Genomic DNA, 18022 nt, shown 5'->3' on the forward strand with positions numbered 1-18022 from the left:
AGTATGTTTTATACTTTGATTTTTCACTGGTCTTGTGAGGTGTCAGATTTTCCCATGACCGTCCATGCCTATAAGCCCTATTGAAGAAGAGCCGTTCATTCATGACTCTGTTCCCATCACCTAGCATGTGGCTGACCTGCGGTGAAGCACTCAAATTTCTGTGTAGTGAAGGAAGATCAGTCAAGAAGAAAAAAGGAGATTTAAAGCTGAATTATATAAAAGATCATCATAAACAACCTCCCCTCCTGCCCCCCCTCCCAAAAAGCCCACCGGTGTTGAAATATGTGTATATTTGGGGAATAAAAATACAATATGAAGTATCCAGGTAAGAGCTCACTCATAAGTTAACAGGCGACCAAGTCTCCACTGGAGACAGATATTTGGAATGTCACCATATTGTACACTGACTTGTGCATTTCACACTACCAGGACTGTGCTCAGGTGGTGGCATTATTAAACACTATATTGTTAATGTAATTTCTGAAAACTCAAACCTGAAATATCTTAAAATTCGAAGATAATCTTCTTGTATTCTCTGTTTAGCATGTCCAACAAATCGAACTTTCTTATTTTTTAAATCTTCATAACCATTAAAGTAGTCAAATAATGTACCATCAAAACCTAATGATTAGAAAAGAGGGAGGAAAAATCACTATTAGCAAATAAGGATTGGAAAGCCCAAGAACATCAACATAAAACTATCATAAACAAAATTCAGTAAGATGAAGAGTCTTAAAATTAAAATATTAATAGCATTCACATATAGCAACTATCAAATGGAAGATATAATGAAAAAAAGGGCTGCATTATAATGACAACTAAATAAAAATACACCCAAGAATAAATTAAACAAGAATATGCAAGACCTGTACTGACGAATGTCCTATGGGGTCTCTATGAGTCAGAATCAACTCGATGGCCGCGGGTTGGGTATTGAAGAAAACCATTAAAAAGCTACTATTACTGGGAGAAAATACTTGGGACTCATGTATCTGACAGGGTTTAATATGCAGAATATATGAAGATCTCCCACAACAACAAAAAGACAACCCAATTTAAAAAATGGGCAACAGACTTGAACAGACATTTCTTTCAAGAAGATTTTACAAATACAAATTGCCAATATGCATATGAAAAGATGGTCAACATCAAAACCACAAGGAGATGCCACTGCACACATTAGGATGGCTATTAAAAAAAAAAAAAAAAAAGACAAGTGTTGGTAAGGATGTGGAGAAATTAAACACTCATTCATTGCTGGTGGGAATGTAAAATGCAGCCACCATGGTAAGCTGTTAGGTGGTCCCTAAAAAAAGTTAAACATGGAATCCACCATATGATCCATTCTTGGATAAATACTCAAAAGACTTGAGAGCAATGACTCAAACATATATGCACCCCAATGTCCGTTCAGCACTATTCACAAGAGCCAAAGGGTGGAAACAATCTAAATGTCCATCAACAGATGAATGGCTAAACAAAATGTGGTGTATCCATATAATGGATTATTTAGCCATAAAGAGAAATGAAGTTCTGATACATGCTATTATATGGGTGAACCTTGAAAACATTATGCTGAGTGAAGCAAGTTAAGACACAAAAGGACAAGTATCATATGATCCCACTTACACGAGATATTTAGGATATGGAAATACATGGAGACAGAAAGTAGATTACTGGTTATCAGGGCTCTAGGATAGAAGAACGGGGAGTTATTGCTTAAGGGGTACAGAGTTTCTGTTTGGGATGATGAAGCTGTTTTGGAAATAAATAGTGATGGTTATACAACATTGTGAACGAACGTAATTAAAGTCACTGAATGATACATTTTAAAATGGTTAAAATGGCAGATTTAATGTTATGTGTATTTTACCACTGGAGGAAAAAAAAAGCTACCGACACTGACAGACCAAAAAAAGCACTTGTATCACATGGAAAGATGCACAAAGGGCATGCAGTGGTCCTGGCCAGGAGGCCTCAACATCAAAAGATGAGACCTGCTGCCAGCGAGTTGATTCTGACTCATAGCAACCCCCTTATTACTTTATAAATTTAAGGCAATTCTAATCAAAATACCAAAAGGTTTGTTGGGATAGGGACAACAGGACACCAGACAAGCTAATTTTCAAATTAACGTGGAAAAGTAAACAAGGAAGAATAACCAAAATAATCTGGGAGAAAAAGAAAACTGGAGTAACAGAAGAAACCACAGGAAAATATTTTACAGTCCTGGAATAAGGAAGAACTTTCAAACTACAGTTACAAACTAACAAAGCAAAACAAAACACACACACACACACACACACACACACACACCCCCAGAGCATTCAAGGAAATGACAATAAATTCAACTACATAAAAATCAAATAAGCCTGCATGGCAAAAGCTATCACAAAGCCAACTCATAAATGACACACTAGAGAAAGTATCTGTAACTCAATATCAAAGATAAATGGCTAATTTCCCTAATATATAAAAAGCTCTTACCAAAAAAACCATTAAAAAAAAGGGGGGGGTACTCAAAATATATAGAGGAAATAACAAAAGTCTCTTCTAAAATGCAGATGTTCAACCTTAGCCATAAATACAAATGTGAGATGGCATTTTTCACATTTCTATCTATAATAGCAGCAAATATCCAAATGTTTGCTAACACTGTTACCAAGGATAGGTGAAACAGGCATTCCTGTTCACTGCAGATGGGGAGGCTTCATTACTCTTCACTGCAGATGGAAAAACTTTATTATACAACCTTTTAAACTTTGTGAATTCTGAACCATTTTAACCTACTATTCATTCAAAATTATGTTGTAAATTTAAAAAATTCCCATTACAAAATACTGAACATACACTGAACAACAACAAAGTGAAAAACAATTTTCACGTAGGCACACAGAACCTCATTTATTAGTAGGATGACCACTTCATCCCAGTTTGCCAAGGACATTTCTGGTTTTAAGATCACAGATTACACATGCCAGGAAATATCTACGTCCCAGGCGAACCAATGGTATATACCCTACATACCAAGGAAAAAAAGAAACCCTTAAAGCAAAGACAGAGGCATCACTCAACCACCCAAATGGGGAAGTGAGTGATCCTATGAGATGCCTCCTCTGTAGCACCACAGGAAAGATGCACTGCCACTCACTACTTAAAGGAACCCTGGTGGTATGGTGGTTAAAGCAACTGACGGCTAACCAAAAGGCTGGCGATTCAAAACCAGCAGTGGCTCCTCAGGATAAAGATGTAGCAGTTTGCTTTTATTTATTTTCATAAAATAGTATCTTGAAAAGGAGTATTAGTTTCAGTTAAATATGCTATGACAAGCCAGTTACAAGATTCCATACATTGCACTAGTTGGACAGTTTATTCTAAGTACAAACCATGTAAGAAGTAGTAATACCTGGGGCTTTGACCACATAATTAACAGAAAACATACCATTAAATGGGCTTCCTCTGGCCATACACCAGAAACCCTGGTGGCGTAGTGGTTAAGTGCTATGGCTGCTAACCAAAAGGTCGGTGGTTCGAATCCACCAGGCGCTCCTTGGAAACTCTATGGGGCAGTTCTATTCTATCCTATAGAGTCACTATGAGTCGGAATCGACTCAACGCCAGTGGGTTTGGTTTGGTGTTCTGGCCATACATCACCTAGACTTTGGAGCAGTAGGTTCTAATCATAACTCTCTGTGACTTGAGCTAATTTACTTAACCTCTCAGTCTCCGCTTTCTCATCTGGCAAACAGGTTTAATATCTACTTTAGGAAGCTTTTCTGCGGGCTGAGACAAAGCATATCAAAGTGCCCACTGACTGCCTAGACATGCCTAGATTAGGCGTCACCCTTTCACCACTACTGCTGCCACAAACTAAGTGAGGAACACTGGACGTTTCATTCCTCTTTTCTAATTCAAAGTCTTAAACATAAAGAGATTATCTACAGTTTAAAGTACAAAAAATAATGCCTCAAAAATGCACCAAAGGGGCAGTGGTGGTTCAGTGGTAGAATTTCCACCTCCCACCCAGGAGACCTGGACTCAACTCCCAGTAAACCCACTTCATGCACAGCCGCCACCTGTCTGTCAGGGGAGGCCTGTGTGTTATGATGATGCTGAACAGGTTTCAGCAGAACTTCCAGACTAAGACAGACTATGGAAGTAAGGCCTGGTGATCTATTTCCAAAGGCCCTACGGATCACAATGGTCTGATCCACAACCAATCATGGGGATGGCGCAGTACTGGGCAATGTTTTGTTCCACCGTGCATGGGGTTGCCACGAGCTGGGGGCTGACTCGACTGCAGCTCACAAGAAGGCACCAAAACACTAATTCACATCTACTCTCATTGAGTCTCATCACTTCCACTAACAAAAAAGTTAAGCTGAAATGACAAGTTACATCTTGCATGCCAATTCTGATTACTGATATTTCCAAAAGTACAATGATATGAAAGAATTTTAGGTGAAGTCTAGGCTCAGGAGAAAAAAGGTGAAGTCATTTACAAATGTGTGCCATGGGCGTGGGAAGCAAGGAGCAAGTGGGACGTGCATGTCACACACGCCATCAGATAGTGCAGAGCAAGAAGAATGACATGGGGGGGTGTGTGTGCGCTAAAAAGTTAACACTGTTTAGATTAGTAAGTTAACACTGACCAAGTGCATACCCGTGCTGGGCGCCATTTGAAACATTTGCAATGATTAACTCCCTTAATTCTCACAACCACCCTACAGAGGAAGACAATATTAATATCACCATTTTATAGCTAATAAGTGATGGAGTCAGAATCAACCCAGGTATTCTAGCTCCAGCATTAATTCTTTCAACCAATATGGTACACTGTCTCTTAGACTAAATTAACATAACCGCTCAAGTTGGAGAACATTTCCAGAATGCAAATTCACTTGAAAAGAAGACATGCTGGAAGACTGAATTAAAATACCAGCTTATATCCATATAGTACCTAAAAACATAGAATTGACAGTAAGATCTCTGCGCTCCGCATCTTTCTGCCAGTCAGTTGTGAATTCTACCTCTGCATGTCTTCCATCTGTGAGGACATCAATCCGTAGTGTAGTAATTTCAAAATTTTCTTCATGAAGCTGCAAAATACATGTTTTTTTTTTTTAATTAATTTTTAATATCATTGGATGCATTGAAAACAGGGCTTGAAAGGGTTTGGTTTGAACCCCAGCTGAGAATTTGCATTTCCACCCCAAATGTACTGAATCAGAATGTACATTTTAACAAGATCCCCACGTAATTCTTATGGAGAACTTGTTAGAAATGCAAATTCTCAGCCTGGGTTAGAACCAGAATGAATGAGTTTGAAGCCGATTGAAGTTTGTCTCCATTAAGGTATAGTACTATAAAAAAATAAGCTCTGACAATTAGGGTATCTTATTTCTTTTTAAAGTCAATTAGTAGGGTCGCTAGAGTTGGAATCAACTTGATGGCAGCTTTTTCTTTCTTTAGTGTACAGATAGCTTGAAAAAGAAAGAAAATACCCACAATATTCAAAGATAGCTCCAAAGAATAATATTTACAAAAATAATACCCAGCCTAATAAAAAAGATGAGTTTGACATACAATGAATTTACAAAAATGGCAACTGATACATGATATGGCAAAAGGGAGGGAGGAGCCTTAAAACAGTGTATTCTGGTTCTCCAATCTCAAATTAGGCTACTTTTAGTAAAAATATTTAATAGCTGTAGTTTGCAAAGACCTGAGTATCAATTTATAGACTATATATCGTGAGCAAATGACTGATAGAGATATAAACTTAACAGATCCTGCAACTCCTTTGCAGGTAACCATCTACCCGTTGCCATCAAGGTGATGCCAACTCATAGTGACCCTATACGACAGAGTATAACTGCCCCATAGGGTTTCCAAGGAGCAGCTGGTGGACAGAACTGCCTACCTTTTGGTTAGCAGCCTGAGTTCTTAACCACTGCACCACCAGGGCTCCATTAGTGAGGTTAAAATAAAGTGCTACACATACCTTGGGAAGAGAGATTACCTCTAGCTGGGAAAAGCTGAGGAGCTTTATGATAGAGAAAAAGAACATTTCAAATGAAAAGATGGTCAGAGGCACAGTGGAAAGAAACAGGCTACATGTAACAGAGAAAGTCTGCCCGACAAACAGCACACTAAGCATTTCGAGATGGACAACAAAGGGTCGCGGATGTCAAGCTGCATGTGGACTATCTCTTCATTAGGAACTGAAAGTCTGAAAAAGAATGAAGACTGGACGGTCTAGAATTCTGTTCTAGAATTCCTCTAAATCTCCATACATACTCTGCCTAGAAATAAGCTAGTTCTCACTATAGAATTCCAGAACACAGGGATTTGAGGCACCAAGCATCCCTAAAGGGGTAAGGAAAGAGTTTTGAAACAGGAAAAACTTTTAAAATCATTACTAGAAGCAGCTAGATCCCCAGAATGCCTCCCTTACCAAGGCTAAAAACCAGAGATTTACTCTCTATAAAGGTTGAACCAAAAACCATGACTTGGGGCACCAGGTACAGATGGTGATGTGAGTGAGGCACCTCAATGAAAACAAGATTGAATGACCTGTGCCCCTTTCTCCGCTTGGCTTTCAAAATGCTACTTAGCCAGGCTCATTCCCTGGCCTAACAGTGGAGGAAGGATTCCTCTCTGATTCCTCCCAATAAAAGGTCCTACTGACACTGACATCACAGTCTCACAGCAAAGCTACAATAAAGCCCTCCAGTCCCTGTGCTAACTAGAGCATCACCCAGATATAAAGCGAGAGCCCAAGAACACCCATAATTTAAGGAAAGCCAACATAAGAGACAGAAAAAGCTCAGAGGAAAGGGAAATAAGAGAAGACATCACCATCTGGAACAAGAACAAGATGCTTTTAAAAGAAATATTCTAAGAAACACTTCCTCAAAATTTAAAAGATAGCAGAAGTTGCAAATATAACAGAGAGGCTGGAAGATCAATTTAAGGCACTCTCATGGAAACAAAACACACAAAGATAGAACAGAGGAGACAAAAAAACTAGAGGATCTGGCCCAGTGCCCCAATATCTACATAATAGGAGTTTCCAAGGGAGAAGACATTTAAGAAGGGGGATGAAATTATGAAAGAAATACAAAAGGACCCCCTAAGTACCCAGCACAATAAATGAAAAATCCAAACCAAGCTACATCATCTTGAAATTAAACACACTAGAGATAAAAAAAAAAAAAAAAAGAAGCCCCGGTGGCACAGTGGTTAAGCACTCGCTGGTAACCAAAAGTTGGTGGTTCAAACTCTGCAGGAGAAAGAAGTGGCAGTCTGCTTCTGTAAAAATTACAGGCTTGGAAGCCCTATGGGGCAGTTCGACTCTTTCCTATAGGGTCGCTATGAGTCTGAACTGACTTGATGGCAAGGGGATTAGAGATAAGATCATAAAGACTCCCAAAAGGAAAAATAATCAGGCCCTCGAGGAAAGGAAAAACCTGAATAGGATCAGACTTCTCAGTGGCAACACTGGAAGCTAGAAAACAATGATAGGCCTTGGCTTTTAGATTTCTAAGTGGAAATTAACTCAGCCTAGAATTCCACAGCCAATGAAATAATCGAATCAGTGTGAAGGTAAAATAAAAATAATTTCTGACATCCAAAGCTTCAAAAATTATACCTCCCCAAACACCATTCACAGAAAGCTAGCTGTGGTTTTTGGATTATTAAAATAAGCATGTAAACTAAGAAAGAATACACACGAGATCCAGAAAACTGGACTTCTAACAAAAAAAGAGGCTGGACCCCAAATTCTTATAAAAATACCAGACTTAATGGTCTGCCGGAGACTAGAAGCACCCCGGTGGTCATGGGCCCCATACCTTCTGTTAGCTCAAGATAGGAACCATTCCCCAAGCCAACTCTTCAGACAGAGATTGGACTGGACAATGGGGTAGAAAATGATACTGGGGAAGAATGAGCTTCCTGGATCAAGCAGACACATGAGACTATGTTGGCATCTCCTGTCTGGACGGGAGATGAGAAGGCAGAAGGGGCCAGAAGCTGGCTGAATGGACACAAAAAAGAGGAGTGGAGGGAAGGAGTGTGCTGCCTCATTAGGGGGAGAGTAAGTAGGAGTATATAGCAAGGTGTATCTAAATTTTTGTATGAGAGACTGACTTGATTTGTAAACTTTCACTTAAAGCACAAAAAAAAAAAAAAAAAGAGAGGCTAAGGAAATTCTCAGGATTCTTGTGAGGAAAATCCCAAGATGAGGGCTTGGAACAGACCTAGAAACCAACCAGTCCAGACTGGAGCCGGAAGACAGAGCGTAGCAGGTGAGAACCAAACCAAAACCAAACCCAGTGCCATCGAGTCGATTCCGACTCATAGCGACCCTACAGGACAGAGTAGAACTGCCCCATAGAGTTTCCAAGGAGTGCCTCGCGGATTCGAACTGCTGACCCTTTGGTTAGCAGCCGTAGCACTTAACCACTATGCCACCAGGGTTTCCAGCAGGTGAGAGGGCTCAAAAAATAAAGGGAACTGAAACATGATGTGTTTAAGTCTATTGAGAAGAGTTTCCCAGTTCTGGCACAGAGTACAGGATGAATCAGTAGTTCATGGAAAACTATGGAAAAGAAAAATGTTATTAACTGCAAGAAAAACAAAAGACATGCAACAGAAGAAATGTAATCAGAGCATACTATACAATCTGGCTACAAAGAACACAAAGTCATAAATGTAAACCCCGAAGCCTGATTTAACCAAAAATTATGATATAAATAAACTGGGAACAAGAGGGAAGCAGAATCGTGTGTGTGTTGCTAGGAGAGGTGTGATAAGAAAGCTCAATCACCTTCCCTAGTGGAAAGTCAACAGACAGCATCTTAAAACCTGGGAAATTGAGAAACAAACAAACCTAAAAACTGCAGCATACACAGGTCTTTTTTAGAAACGTGGCAGCAATAGGTACCTACCAAAACAATTAGTTGGAACTGCTCACAACAGAGGAGGAGGAATCAGGATTTTTTTTTAAGGGGGGCAGGGAGGTGTTAGACATTTATTAGCTTTATTTGCTTTCTAACTATGAAAAAAAATTAAATTTAAATATTACAAAAAAAAAAAAATGTAATTTTTTTCACTCACCCTGGCCGTGATTGTTCCATGTTTTTCTCCTTTGTTGTTGATCATACGAATCCCAGCCGACTGAAACATCTCCTTCATTTGAGAGGGGGTGGCCGTGGTTGCAAAGTCCACATCTTGAGGCTTCACTCCATTCAGTAAATCCCTCACCGCTCCTCCTGCTATTCTTAACTCATGATTTTCTTTGACAAATAATTCTGGGATGAGGGAAGAGAGATTTTTATTTGAATGAGTTTAAGAATCACAAAAGTACAAGGTTTTCCAATCTCTTAGAGATACTCAATATCATTTAGCTGAGCCCTTTCTTGTGAAAACTGAAAATGTGGACCGCAGAAGTAGGATGACTTGCCTACAGTCAAACACCTGGAAGAACTGTGGGGAAGCAACCACTTGCTGAATTTTTCTTTGCTGATTCAGAAGACTATGCAGAATTCCAGAGTGCCTCAAGGTCATTGACATAATTTGAATTATTACTAAAGAGTAAGACAAACTATTCTGCTTCCTTTTTCCAGGCTTATGCGCATACTCTAGAAATGGTGACTTGTTCTTCAAAGTATTTCTAAGTGTAGATGTTGATGTAATGTGCTCATGCAACTTTTGAAACTACCAGGGTTTAGACAACATTAGTCTACCACACTACTTATGAAAAACATCAAGGCTAAGAATCCTTCAAAAAATAATCCACATATGATGTTTAAAAATCAACTCATATATCTGCTCCAGGTGAGGTCACATAAACACAGGAGCTGGTAGAGGGCCTCCTCACAGGAAACCCACAGCTGACTCCTCTGTAGGTACAAGGCAAAGTCCACGATATAACTACACCCATATGACAAAAGGACACCACATGGAATCTAGTAAGAAAGACATCCAGAAGCTGGCAACCAGGAGCTGGCCTGGTACTAACAGCTGAGCCTTGGTGTTGCCACGAGCAGGCCTGGCACTCAAAGCTAGGCCTTAGTGTCCTCCCTCCTGTTGGACATAAGCAATTTTATAGACAATCAACATCAGACAAGGCCACTCTCTGACCATAATGGATCAAGACAAAAACAAGACCGCTTTATAATCATTGCCTAAACAAGGACAAAACATGAACATTGCCCGAGCCACCACAAAAATGACCAAAGGTCCCCTCCCTGTCCTCCCCACTCCGGCTAATATGAGTGACTGCCGTTTCTCTAAGAATTACAGCTTCAGCCTTGATCTAGTTTTCCCTTCTTCTAGGTAAGACGTATTAAGACAATCACAGAATTACCTACCCCTACTTCCTGACAGCATCCAATCTACAACAAAGTCCTACCTTCCTTAAGTCCCCCTCAAAACCCACCTGACACATCCCAAATCCTCTAAATCCTTTCTAACACCCATTTACCAGGTCCCTGGGTGGCACGAACAGTTTGCATTCAACTACTAGCCTCCAGATTGGCAGTTTGAACCCACCCAGTGGTGCTGCAGAGGAAAGGCCTGGCTATCTGCTTCTGTAAAGATCACACCCAAGAAACCCGATGTAGCAATTCTACTCTGTAACACACAGCATCACCAGGGATCAGAAACAATTAGATGACAATTGGTTTGGATTTTTTCAATTAGCACACTCTTACCGAGATTCCCCACAGTTCCCCATATTGGGGTTCTTCCTCACTGCAAGGAATAACAACCCAATTTGTTCAGTAACAGATGTGCTCCTGGTGGTCTTTGGCTGACACTAGCATTCAGTGAAATGCATCATACACTGGGGTTCTAGCATCCTTGATCGTAACTCAAAACATAATCCTCCATCCCCACCCCAATCAGCTGTTGTCTTCTGTTCATTCTCATTCCCACCCTCCTCCTTCACCTATTCTTCCCAAACCTTTCAGCTCTGCTCCCTGTAAACCCATTGTTGTCAGGTCGATTCCAACTCATAGAGACCCTACAGCCTCCCTAAAGTGATTTACTAAAAATAAACTCAGCTTCTTCCCTCCATTCTTGCCTTAACTAAAAGTTGGCTCTCCCACAAGGATACCACTTCCGTCAGCTCTCTCCAAGTACAAGTATTCACCTTCCTGTACTCCATATTTCCGGGCAAGTCCCACTGACTGTATATGAAAGGTTCCTTAGTATGGGCCCATGGTCCCTCATAATAAAATGTAGAAATCACATATATTAGTTCACAGTTTTCATGAGATTTATAGAGAGGTCCATGACCCAAGAGGTTGAGGATCACCAAGGTATTTCTGGAATCTATCTCCATTTTTCCCAGTCCAGGGGCTTTTTACACTTGTACAAGAGTCTCATAAGAGTGTCCTCATTTATCTCCCCACCTCCAGCACCACACCACCCTGCCCTTAAATCCAGCCTCCACGATCTAGACACTGGGATCGAAAACACCAGGAAAATCATGTTGTACAACTGCTCCTCATAACTACTCACAAGATAATTGCCACATTCTTTAGCACAAAATACAAGGGCCTCCATAACCTATTTCTGAGTCAATCACCTCTCACTAATCCTTGCATCACACTTTATGTGTACCTAACTCTCCTTCAACTTTCCCTTTGTAACTGCTCATGTGGGTCACTTCACCTAAATACTTTCCTAACTTCTTTACCCAGGTGGCTGTCAAACATCCCAGCCCACGACCCACACTAAGACATTACATAATTTCATGAAATAATACCTAGCTTTACTACATACCCTGTAATCTAATACATTCTATGCCAGTCTCTCTCCTACTCCCTCTTCTTTCCTCTCCCGTTTTTTTTTTTTGAACGCTGGTCATAACCATTAATTTAACTTCATGGTCCACTACTGGGCCACCAAAGAGCCCCGGTGGCACAGTGGTTAATGCGCTCAGCTGCTAACCAGAAGGTTGGTGGTTCAGACCCACCAGCCGCTCCGCAGGAAAAAGATGTGGCAGTCTGCTTTTGTGAAGATTTACAGCTTAGAAACCCTATGGGGAAGTTCTATTCTGTCCTATAGGGTCACCGTGAGTCAGAATCGATTCGATGGCAGTGGGTTTCTGGTTTTGGAATGGACCACCACCCACAGTCTAAAAGACACTGACCAGCTCACTTTTCCTCATGCTTCCTGGAGGTGGGGTTATGAGAAACATAGCCTGGCATACTCTCTATACTTATTAATTACAATAAATTATTCATTTATGGCTTTGTCTCCACATTTTTCAGGGTAGAAAACCTATCTTACTCATCTTTATACCAACTTGGCTCACAATGGAACTGAACTGTGATAGCCTATATCCTAGTAATGAAAAACATAGCTTCATTTCAAAGTTTTGTTTCCTTTATTTCATTTATTATTTGTTTCCTTGAATTAAAACAGTATCTAAGAAGCTGTTTTGGAATGCAAAAAATGGCCAAGTCTCACTTTGATTTGAACTGACTTTAAATAACCAAATACAGAAGGCCATGGCTCAATTCACACAGTTAACCACTGTTTTCAGAGTCTCATGCTGGCCTCACTAAGATAAAACTGCAAGTTCAAAGACACTGGGTAAAACTAGATTACAGAAAAGAGATTAGAATTCAAAGTAATCTATCATTTTGATTAGCTCTATGCTATTAAACTATTTCCAAAACACTCAAAGTTCAAGATTTTAAAAATAGTATTTTAATACAATTGAGAAGGGCATATAAATACATATCTGTGCATCTGTGTGGAAAAGTAGTCATAAAAACTATCAGAAATACACAATTTTATACTGACTTAATACAGGACTACCAAACTTTAAGACTCCTTTATTCCTCCATCACTGACATCTTTCAGATACAGAATTACATTCAGTATTCTAACAAACATTGCAAGCTACATACATACCCAGTGAAAATGATACCTAATCCAATTAAATTATAGATTTAAGCCTAATAATCAAGAAACGTACTATCTCATCATCTGGAATTGTGTTAATTTGCTCCACCTGCCTCATCTGATAGTAAGCTTTTGTTAATGATTCTTGTTAGCAATCCAAAAGACCATGCCATTATTGTGGCAGCAAACTTTATACTGATCTCTTCCTTTTTAAATTTTCAATCAAATTTTCATTAACTTCTCCCTTTTACAATTTTGAATTTTGGTTACTGGAGGTTAGGGAAGGGAAGTGAACAAGTGGTACAAATGGGAAGATGAGTTTCCAACATGACGATTACTACTGGAAGACAGATCTCTCCTTCAGAGTTCTCAGAGCCCCAAACTTCAAGAGTGACCAGCTACTCCTATTGCCCCAAATGTAACTGTGATGACTATCTGGGCTCACATACTTAAGCAGCTGATAACGGACCATCCAACCCTATCATCTATGGCCAAAAAGCCAAAAAAGTCCCGGCTCATCAACTGACTGTTACCCAGGCATTCAGAACTTCAGTCTCATCTGTAGACTAGGGAAACAATCTTATATACCAAATATACAAAAAAAAAAAAAAAAAAAGCAGAGTAGCAGTTGAGGCTGTTTATGTACAACCAAACACCTCATGGGATTTGGTTCCTTGGTTTGGAGATTTAAGGTCATGATTTCATGGGACATCCAGTTAACTGGCCTAATACCATATTTAGTGTTTCTATTCCACCTCCTAGCTCATTGTGTAGTGCCTAGAGTCTTCAAAGCTTGCAAGCGGCCATCCAAGGCACAACAATTGGTCTCTATTCACCTGCAGCAACAGAGGAAGGAGAGTTAGGAGGAGGACATGGAATGTGTGGCTAAGTGCCTCCATGAACAACTGCCTCCTCTGCCATGACACCAGAATTACATGGTGCCCAACTACCATTACTGGACATTCTGATCAAAGATTCCATATAAAAATCCTGATCAAAAGGGCAAAATGCAGACCAGAATTCAAATTCTCACGGACTCTAGACTTTCTGAAGCCATTGAAGGCAGATGAACCCCTGAAACTATTGCCCTAAGATAATCTTTAAGCCAAAAATATCCCCTGAAGTCATCTTAAAACCAAACAGGAGTTTAGCTTAACTAGTAAAAAAAGTCTGCCTTGAGCATTATGTTCTTTTAAAAATTTATACGGAATCAGGAAACCCTGGTGGCGTACCGGTTAAAAGCTATGGTTGCTAACCAAAAGGTCAGCAGTTTGAATCCACCAGGTGCTCCCTGGAAACCCTATGGGGGAGTTCCACTCTGTCCTATAGGGTCACTATGAGTCAGAATTGACTTGACAGTAATGGATCTGGTTTTTGGTTACGGGTATATGGAATCAAATTGACAACAGCAACTCAAAACATTAGACAGGAACCTTAGGGGAAAAAGAGTTTATGTTAATGAGGGAACAACAACTCAGAAAGGAGGGTGAGAATAGTTGCACAACTCAAAGAATGTAATCAATGTCACTAAATGGTAGATGTAGGAACTGTTGAATTGCTGTATGTTTTGCTGTGGATTCCCCACAACAACAAAATTTAGAAAAATAAAATGTGAGTGTTGGCTAGAGTAACATTAAGCCCCTCCATCTCCATTTACACAGGACTCCAGAGCATTCTAATCTCTCACCTGTTAGGCTCTTCAATCCTTCTGTGAAGAGTGACTGGAACTCTGGGGACTGCAACTTCATTGTAAACAGATACTGCTTCAGAAGGCACAGTCTACTCCAACTACAACTCAGTACGGGCCTATGCCAGGGGTGCAGGTACCTCAACATCTGGAAAGAAAGTCACCAACCATCCATCTACGAGGCAAACGTGCATGCACAAAAATGAAAATTAAAATTAAGGAAAATAAAGGGACACATTTCAATTTCCTTAACTGAGAGAACCCCAGCACTTGTTCAGAGGAAAAACGGAAAAAGTGGCACTTTCCACTAGATCTCAGCTTGCAGCTATCCCCTTTTGTACTCGGGGAGCACTTAGTACTATCTTTGCATAGTACATCTTACTGTTATAATACTCTCCTGGGAGTTCTTGGAAACCCTGGTGGTGCAGTGGTTAAGAACTACAGCTGCTAATCAAAAGGTCAGCAGTTCGAATCCACCAGGGGCTCCTTGGAAACTCTATGGGGCAGTTCTACTCTGTCCTATACGGTCGCTATGAGTCAGAACTGACTGGATGGCAACGGGCTTGGCTGGCTGGGAGTCCAGTTCCAGCTAAAGTGTGAGCGGTACCGAACTACTAAGGAACAGTGGTTCCTGAAAATAAAACCAGAAGACTTGCAGGAACACTTGGTCTCCCCCAGAACAAATCTCAGTCAACGTGTAGTATCACCCTACCTCCCCTCCTCTCAAATTTACAGCTCAAGTGGCCATCTGGTGTATTTAATAGGAATTGTAAAATATTTTCTCATGACTTAGCTTTGCAATCTGCATCTTCCCCATTCACCATTTCCCATTAACGTGCCGTCGTCTCCTGATTGCCACCCACATCCTACCCTCCTCTCTCCATCATCACAGTCTAGTTGTCTCAATAGGCCAGACCTCCGTGAAGCAGAAGCTCTCAAGGGACCCCGACCGACATTACCAGAGAAGGGCCCGGCCATTTCTTGGAAAGCATGTTTGAAAGAGGGTGTTTCCCACGAGGGGGCGAGTTCGCTTAACCCAGGCCACCTGGGAAGGAAAAACTGACTCCGTTTCAACCGTGGTAACTCAGAAAAACCCGCTGGGACCCCAGCCCTGAAATGACGTGTACCGCCCCCCACCAGGGGCTGGGCCCAGAGAGCTTAGTGAGACACTGGGGCCCGGCCGCGCGAGAAGTGCCCTGAGGAAGCCCGCGAATCGGCGCGCGAGCAGCGGCGCCGTGGGAAGCGGCGAGCCCCACCTTGGAGCTCTCTTCCCTAGCGCCGGAGGAGGCCTCTCGTCCACCCCGCTCCCGCACAACCCTGGGGCGACAAGACACGGGAGACGAGCTCGCTTTCGGTGCCACCGCCGCCCCTCCGCCTGCGCGACCCCCGTCCTGCCCCCACGCGCTCGCTCACCAACCCTGCGGGCGCCAACGCCGCGCGCACTTCCGGAAGCCCGAACCTGCGGACGTAGTCGGCGCACGTCGGTCGGCGACGAATGGGAAGGCGCAAACGGGGAGGGCGGAGCCCGCGTACGCTCTCTCCGCCTTTCTGTCAACCCTCGAGCTGAACGTGCGCCCTCCTGTGACGTCGGCACCGGCGGGCACGCGGGGCCCCAGAGAAGCCAGGCCTACCGAGTTGTGTTAATTACATCTCACAGCACCCCCGCTTGCCCCGAGGCGACCAGTTGTCCGTCTACACTGCACGCCTCTGTGACCCTGGAAAGGGACACGTCTTCATTTGTAAAATGTGGCTATTAAAATCTCTCTCAGGATTGTGGCCAGGCTTCAGTGTCATGTTACTGCCTGACACTGAGGAAGTACTCAGCGAACGTTGTTTTATTTCACCTTACTCACTGGAAATTTCCCATTTTAAAGGTTTAGGACTATACTCCCATCCCTTTGCCACTTTTTTTCACCCTTCTTTGCCCTTGGAAAAAATTAAAGAACTGAGTCAAATTCAGACTTCCCACTTCACAGCTGGAGAAAGTTATTTATTTTTATTGTGCTTTAGGTGAAAGTTTACAGCTCAAGTTAGTTTCTCATACAAAAATTGATACACACGTTGTTATGTGACCCTAGTTGCCATCCCAATAATATGTCAGCACACTCCTCCTTTCCACTCTGGATTTCCCGTGTCCATTCAACCAGTTCCTACCCCTTTTTGGCTTCTCATCCTGCTTCCGGACAGGAGCTGCCCATTTAGTCTCATGTATCTACTTGAACTAAGAAGCACACTCTTCACAAGTATCATTTTATGTCTTACAGTCCAGTCTAATCTTTGAAGAGTTGGCTTCGGGAATGGTTTTGGTTCGGGGTTAACAGAGAGTCCAGGGGCCATGTCTTCTGGGGTTCCTCCAGTATCAGTCAGACCGTTAAGTCTGGTCTTTTTACCAGAATTTAAGTTTTGCACCCTACTTTTTTCCTGCTCCAGCAGCGACTCTCTGTTGTGTTCCCTGTCATGGCAGTCATTGGTGGTAGCCACGCACCATCTAGTTCTTCTGGTCTCAGGCTGATGGAGTCTCTGGTTTGTGTGGCCCTTTTTGTTTCTTGGGCTAATATTTTCCTTGTGTCTTTGGTGGTTGAAGAAACTTGTTGTTTGTGTAACCACTGGCTTCACCAGTCACAAGGTTTCTTCACCTGTAAGAAGTGCTTGGATTTGATTCAGCTTTTTCCCCAAGGCAAAGAAGAGTGAGGCAAGTGGCAAAGGAATGAGGGTACAGCCCTAAACTCTTAAAATGGAGAAACTTCCAAGAAATTTCCAGATTATCTTAAAAAAAAAAAAAAAGTCTGTACCGTATGTCTGTGTTTTAACATAAATATGTGTAGTCATTTTAAAACAACTTTAAATTACTTGACTTTCCCAAGATTTTTCCTTAGGAAGTTCATGTACCATGATATTTCTGTGGCTTCCACTTACCAGGCATTCTATCTCTAGGAGTGTTAAATGCCCCATTATAAGAACCACAAGACAAGGCTTAGAGACAGATTGTTGGTTCAGTCCAACTCATTAACATGGCTACCAAAAGTGAAACCCACTGCCAGGTCAATTTTGACTCACAGGGACTCTAGAGGACAGTATAGAACTCCCCCATTGGGTTTCCAAAGCTGTAAATCTTTAGGAAAGCAGACTGCCACACTTTCTCCCCTAGAGCAGCTTGTGCATTCAAACAGCCAAAATTGTGGTTACCAACCAAATGCCTTAATCACTGCACTAACAGGGCTCCTTGAATATAGCTAGGAAGACCCCAAATTGCTCTAAAGCCTTAACTCCCATTTCTCTCCACCATGACTCCAGACAAAGAGCCTTCATTGTTGTCCTTACCTAGAATGGTACCCCTCTCCCGCATCACCACCTATGGAAAGTAATACTAATTAAAACAGCTAATTGAAATTATTTTGTGCCAGTTAT

General features: G+C 41.6%; 1 protein-coding gene across 3 annotated transcripts in view; it reads right to left on the reverse strand.

Annotated features, from left to right (window-relative positions):
* The window catches only part of TRNT1 (tRNA nucleotidyl transferase 1), a 31487-nt gene extending 15393 nt beyond the window's left edge, over window positions 1-16094 (reverse strand). Inside the window, exons 1-5 of one of the 3 annotated variants that reach the window (XM_010590036.3) lie at window positions 16032-16094; window positions 14615-14789; window positions 9124-9317; window positions 4961-5099; window positions 495-621 (exon numbers count right to left, since the gene is read on the reverse strand). In XM_010590036.3, the coding sequence (XP_010588338.1) occupies window positions 495-621; window positions 4961-5099; window positions 9124-9317; window positions 14615-14762 (608 nt within the window). In that variant the 5' untranslated portion in view covers window positions 14763-14789; window positions 16032-16094. Of the gene's footprint in view, window positions 1-494; window positions 622-4960; window positions 5100-9123; window positions 9318-14614; window positions 14790-15870; window positions 15973-16027 lie in introns of those variants that run through there. The other 2 variants (XM_023547994.2, XM_010590037.3) reach the window with 2 other exon arrangements.
* Window positions 16095-18022: the final 1928 nt, after the last annotated feature.

Source organism: Loxodonta africana, chromosome 22, assembly GCF_030014295.1.
Source record: "Loxodonta africana isolate mLoxAfr1 chromosome 22, mLoxAfr1.hap2, whole genome shotgun sequence".
NCBI classification, from domain to species: domain Eukaryota; kingdom Metazoa; phylum Chordata; class Mammalia; order Proboscidea; family Elephantidae; genus Loxodonta; species Loxodonta africana.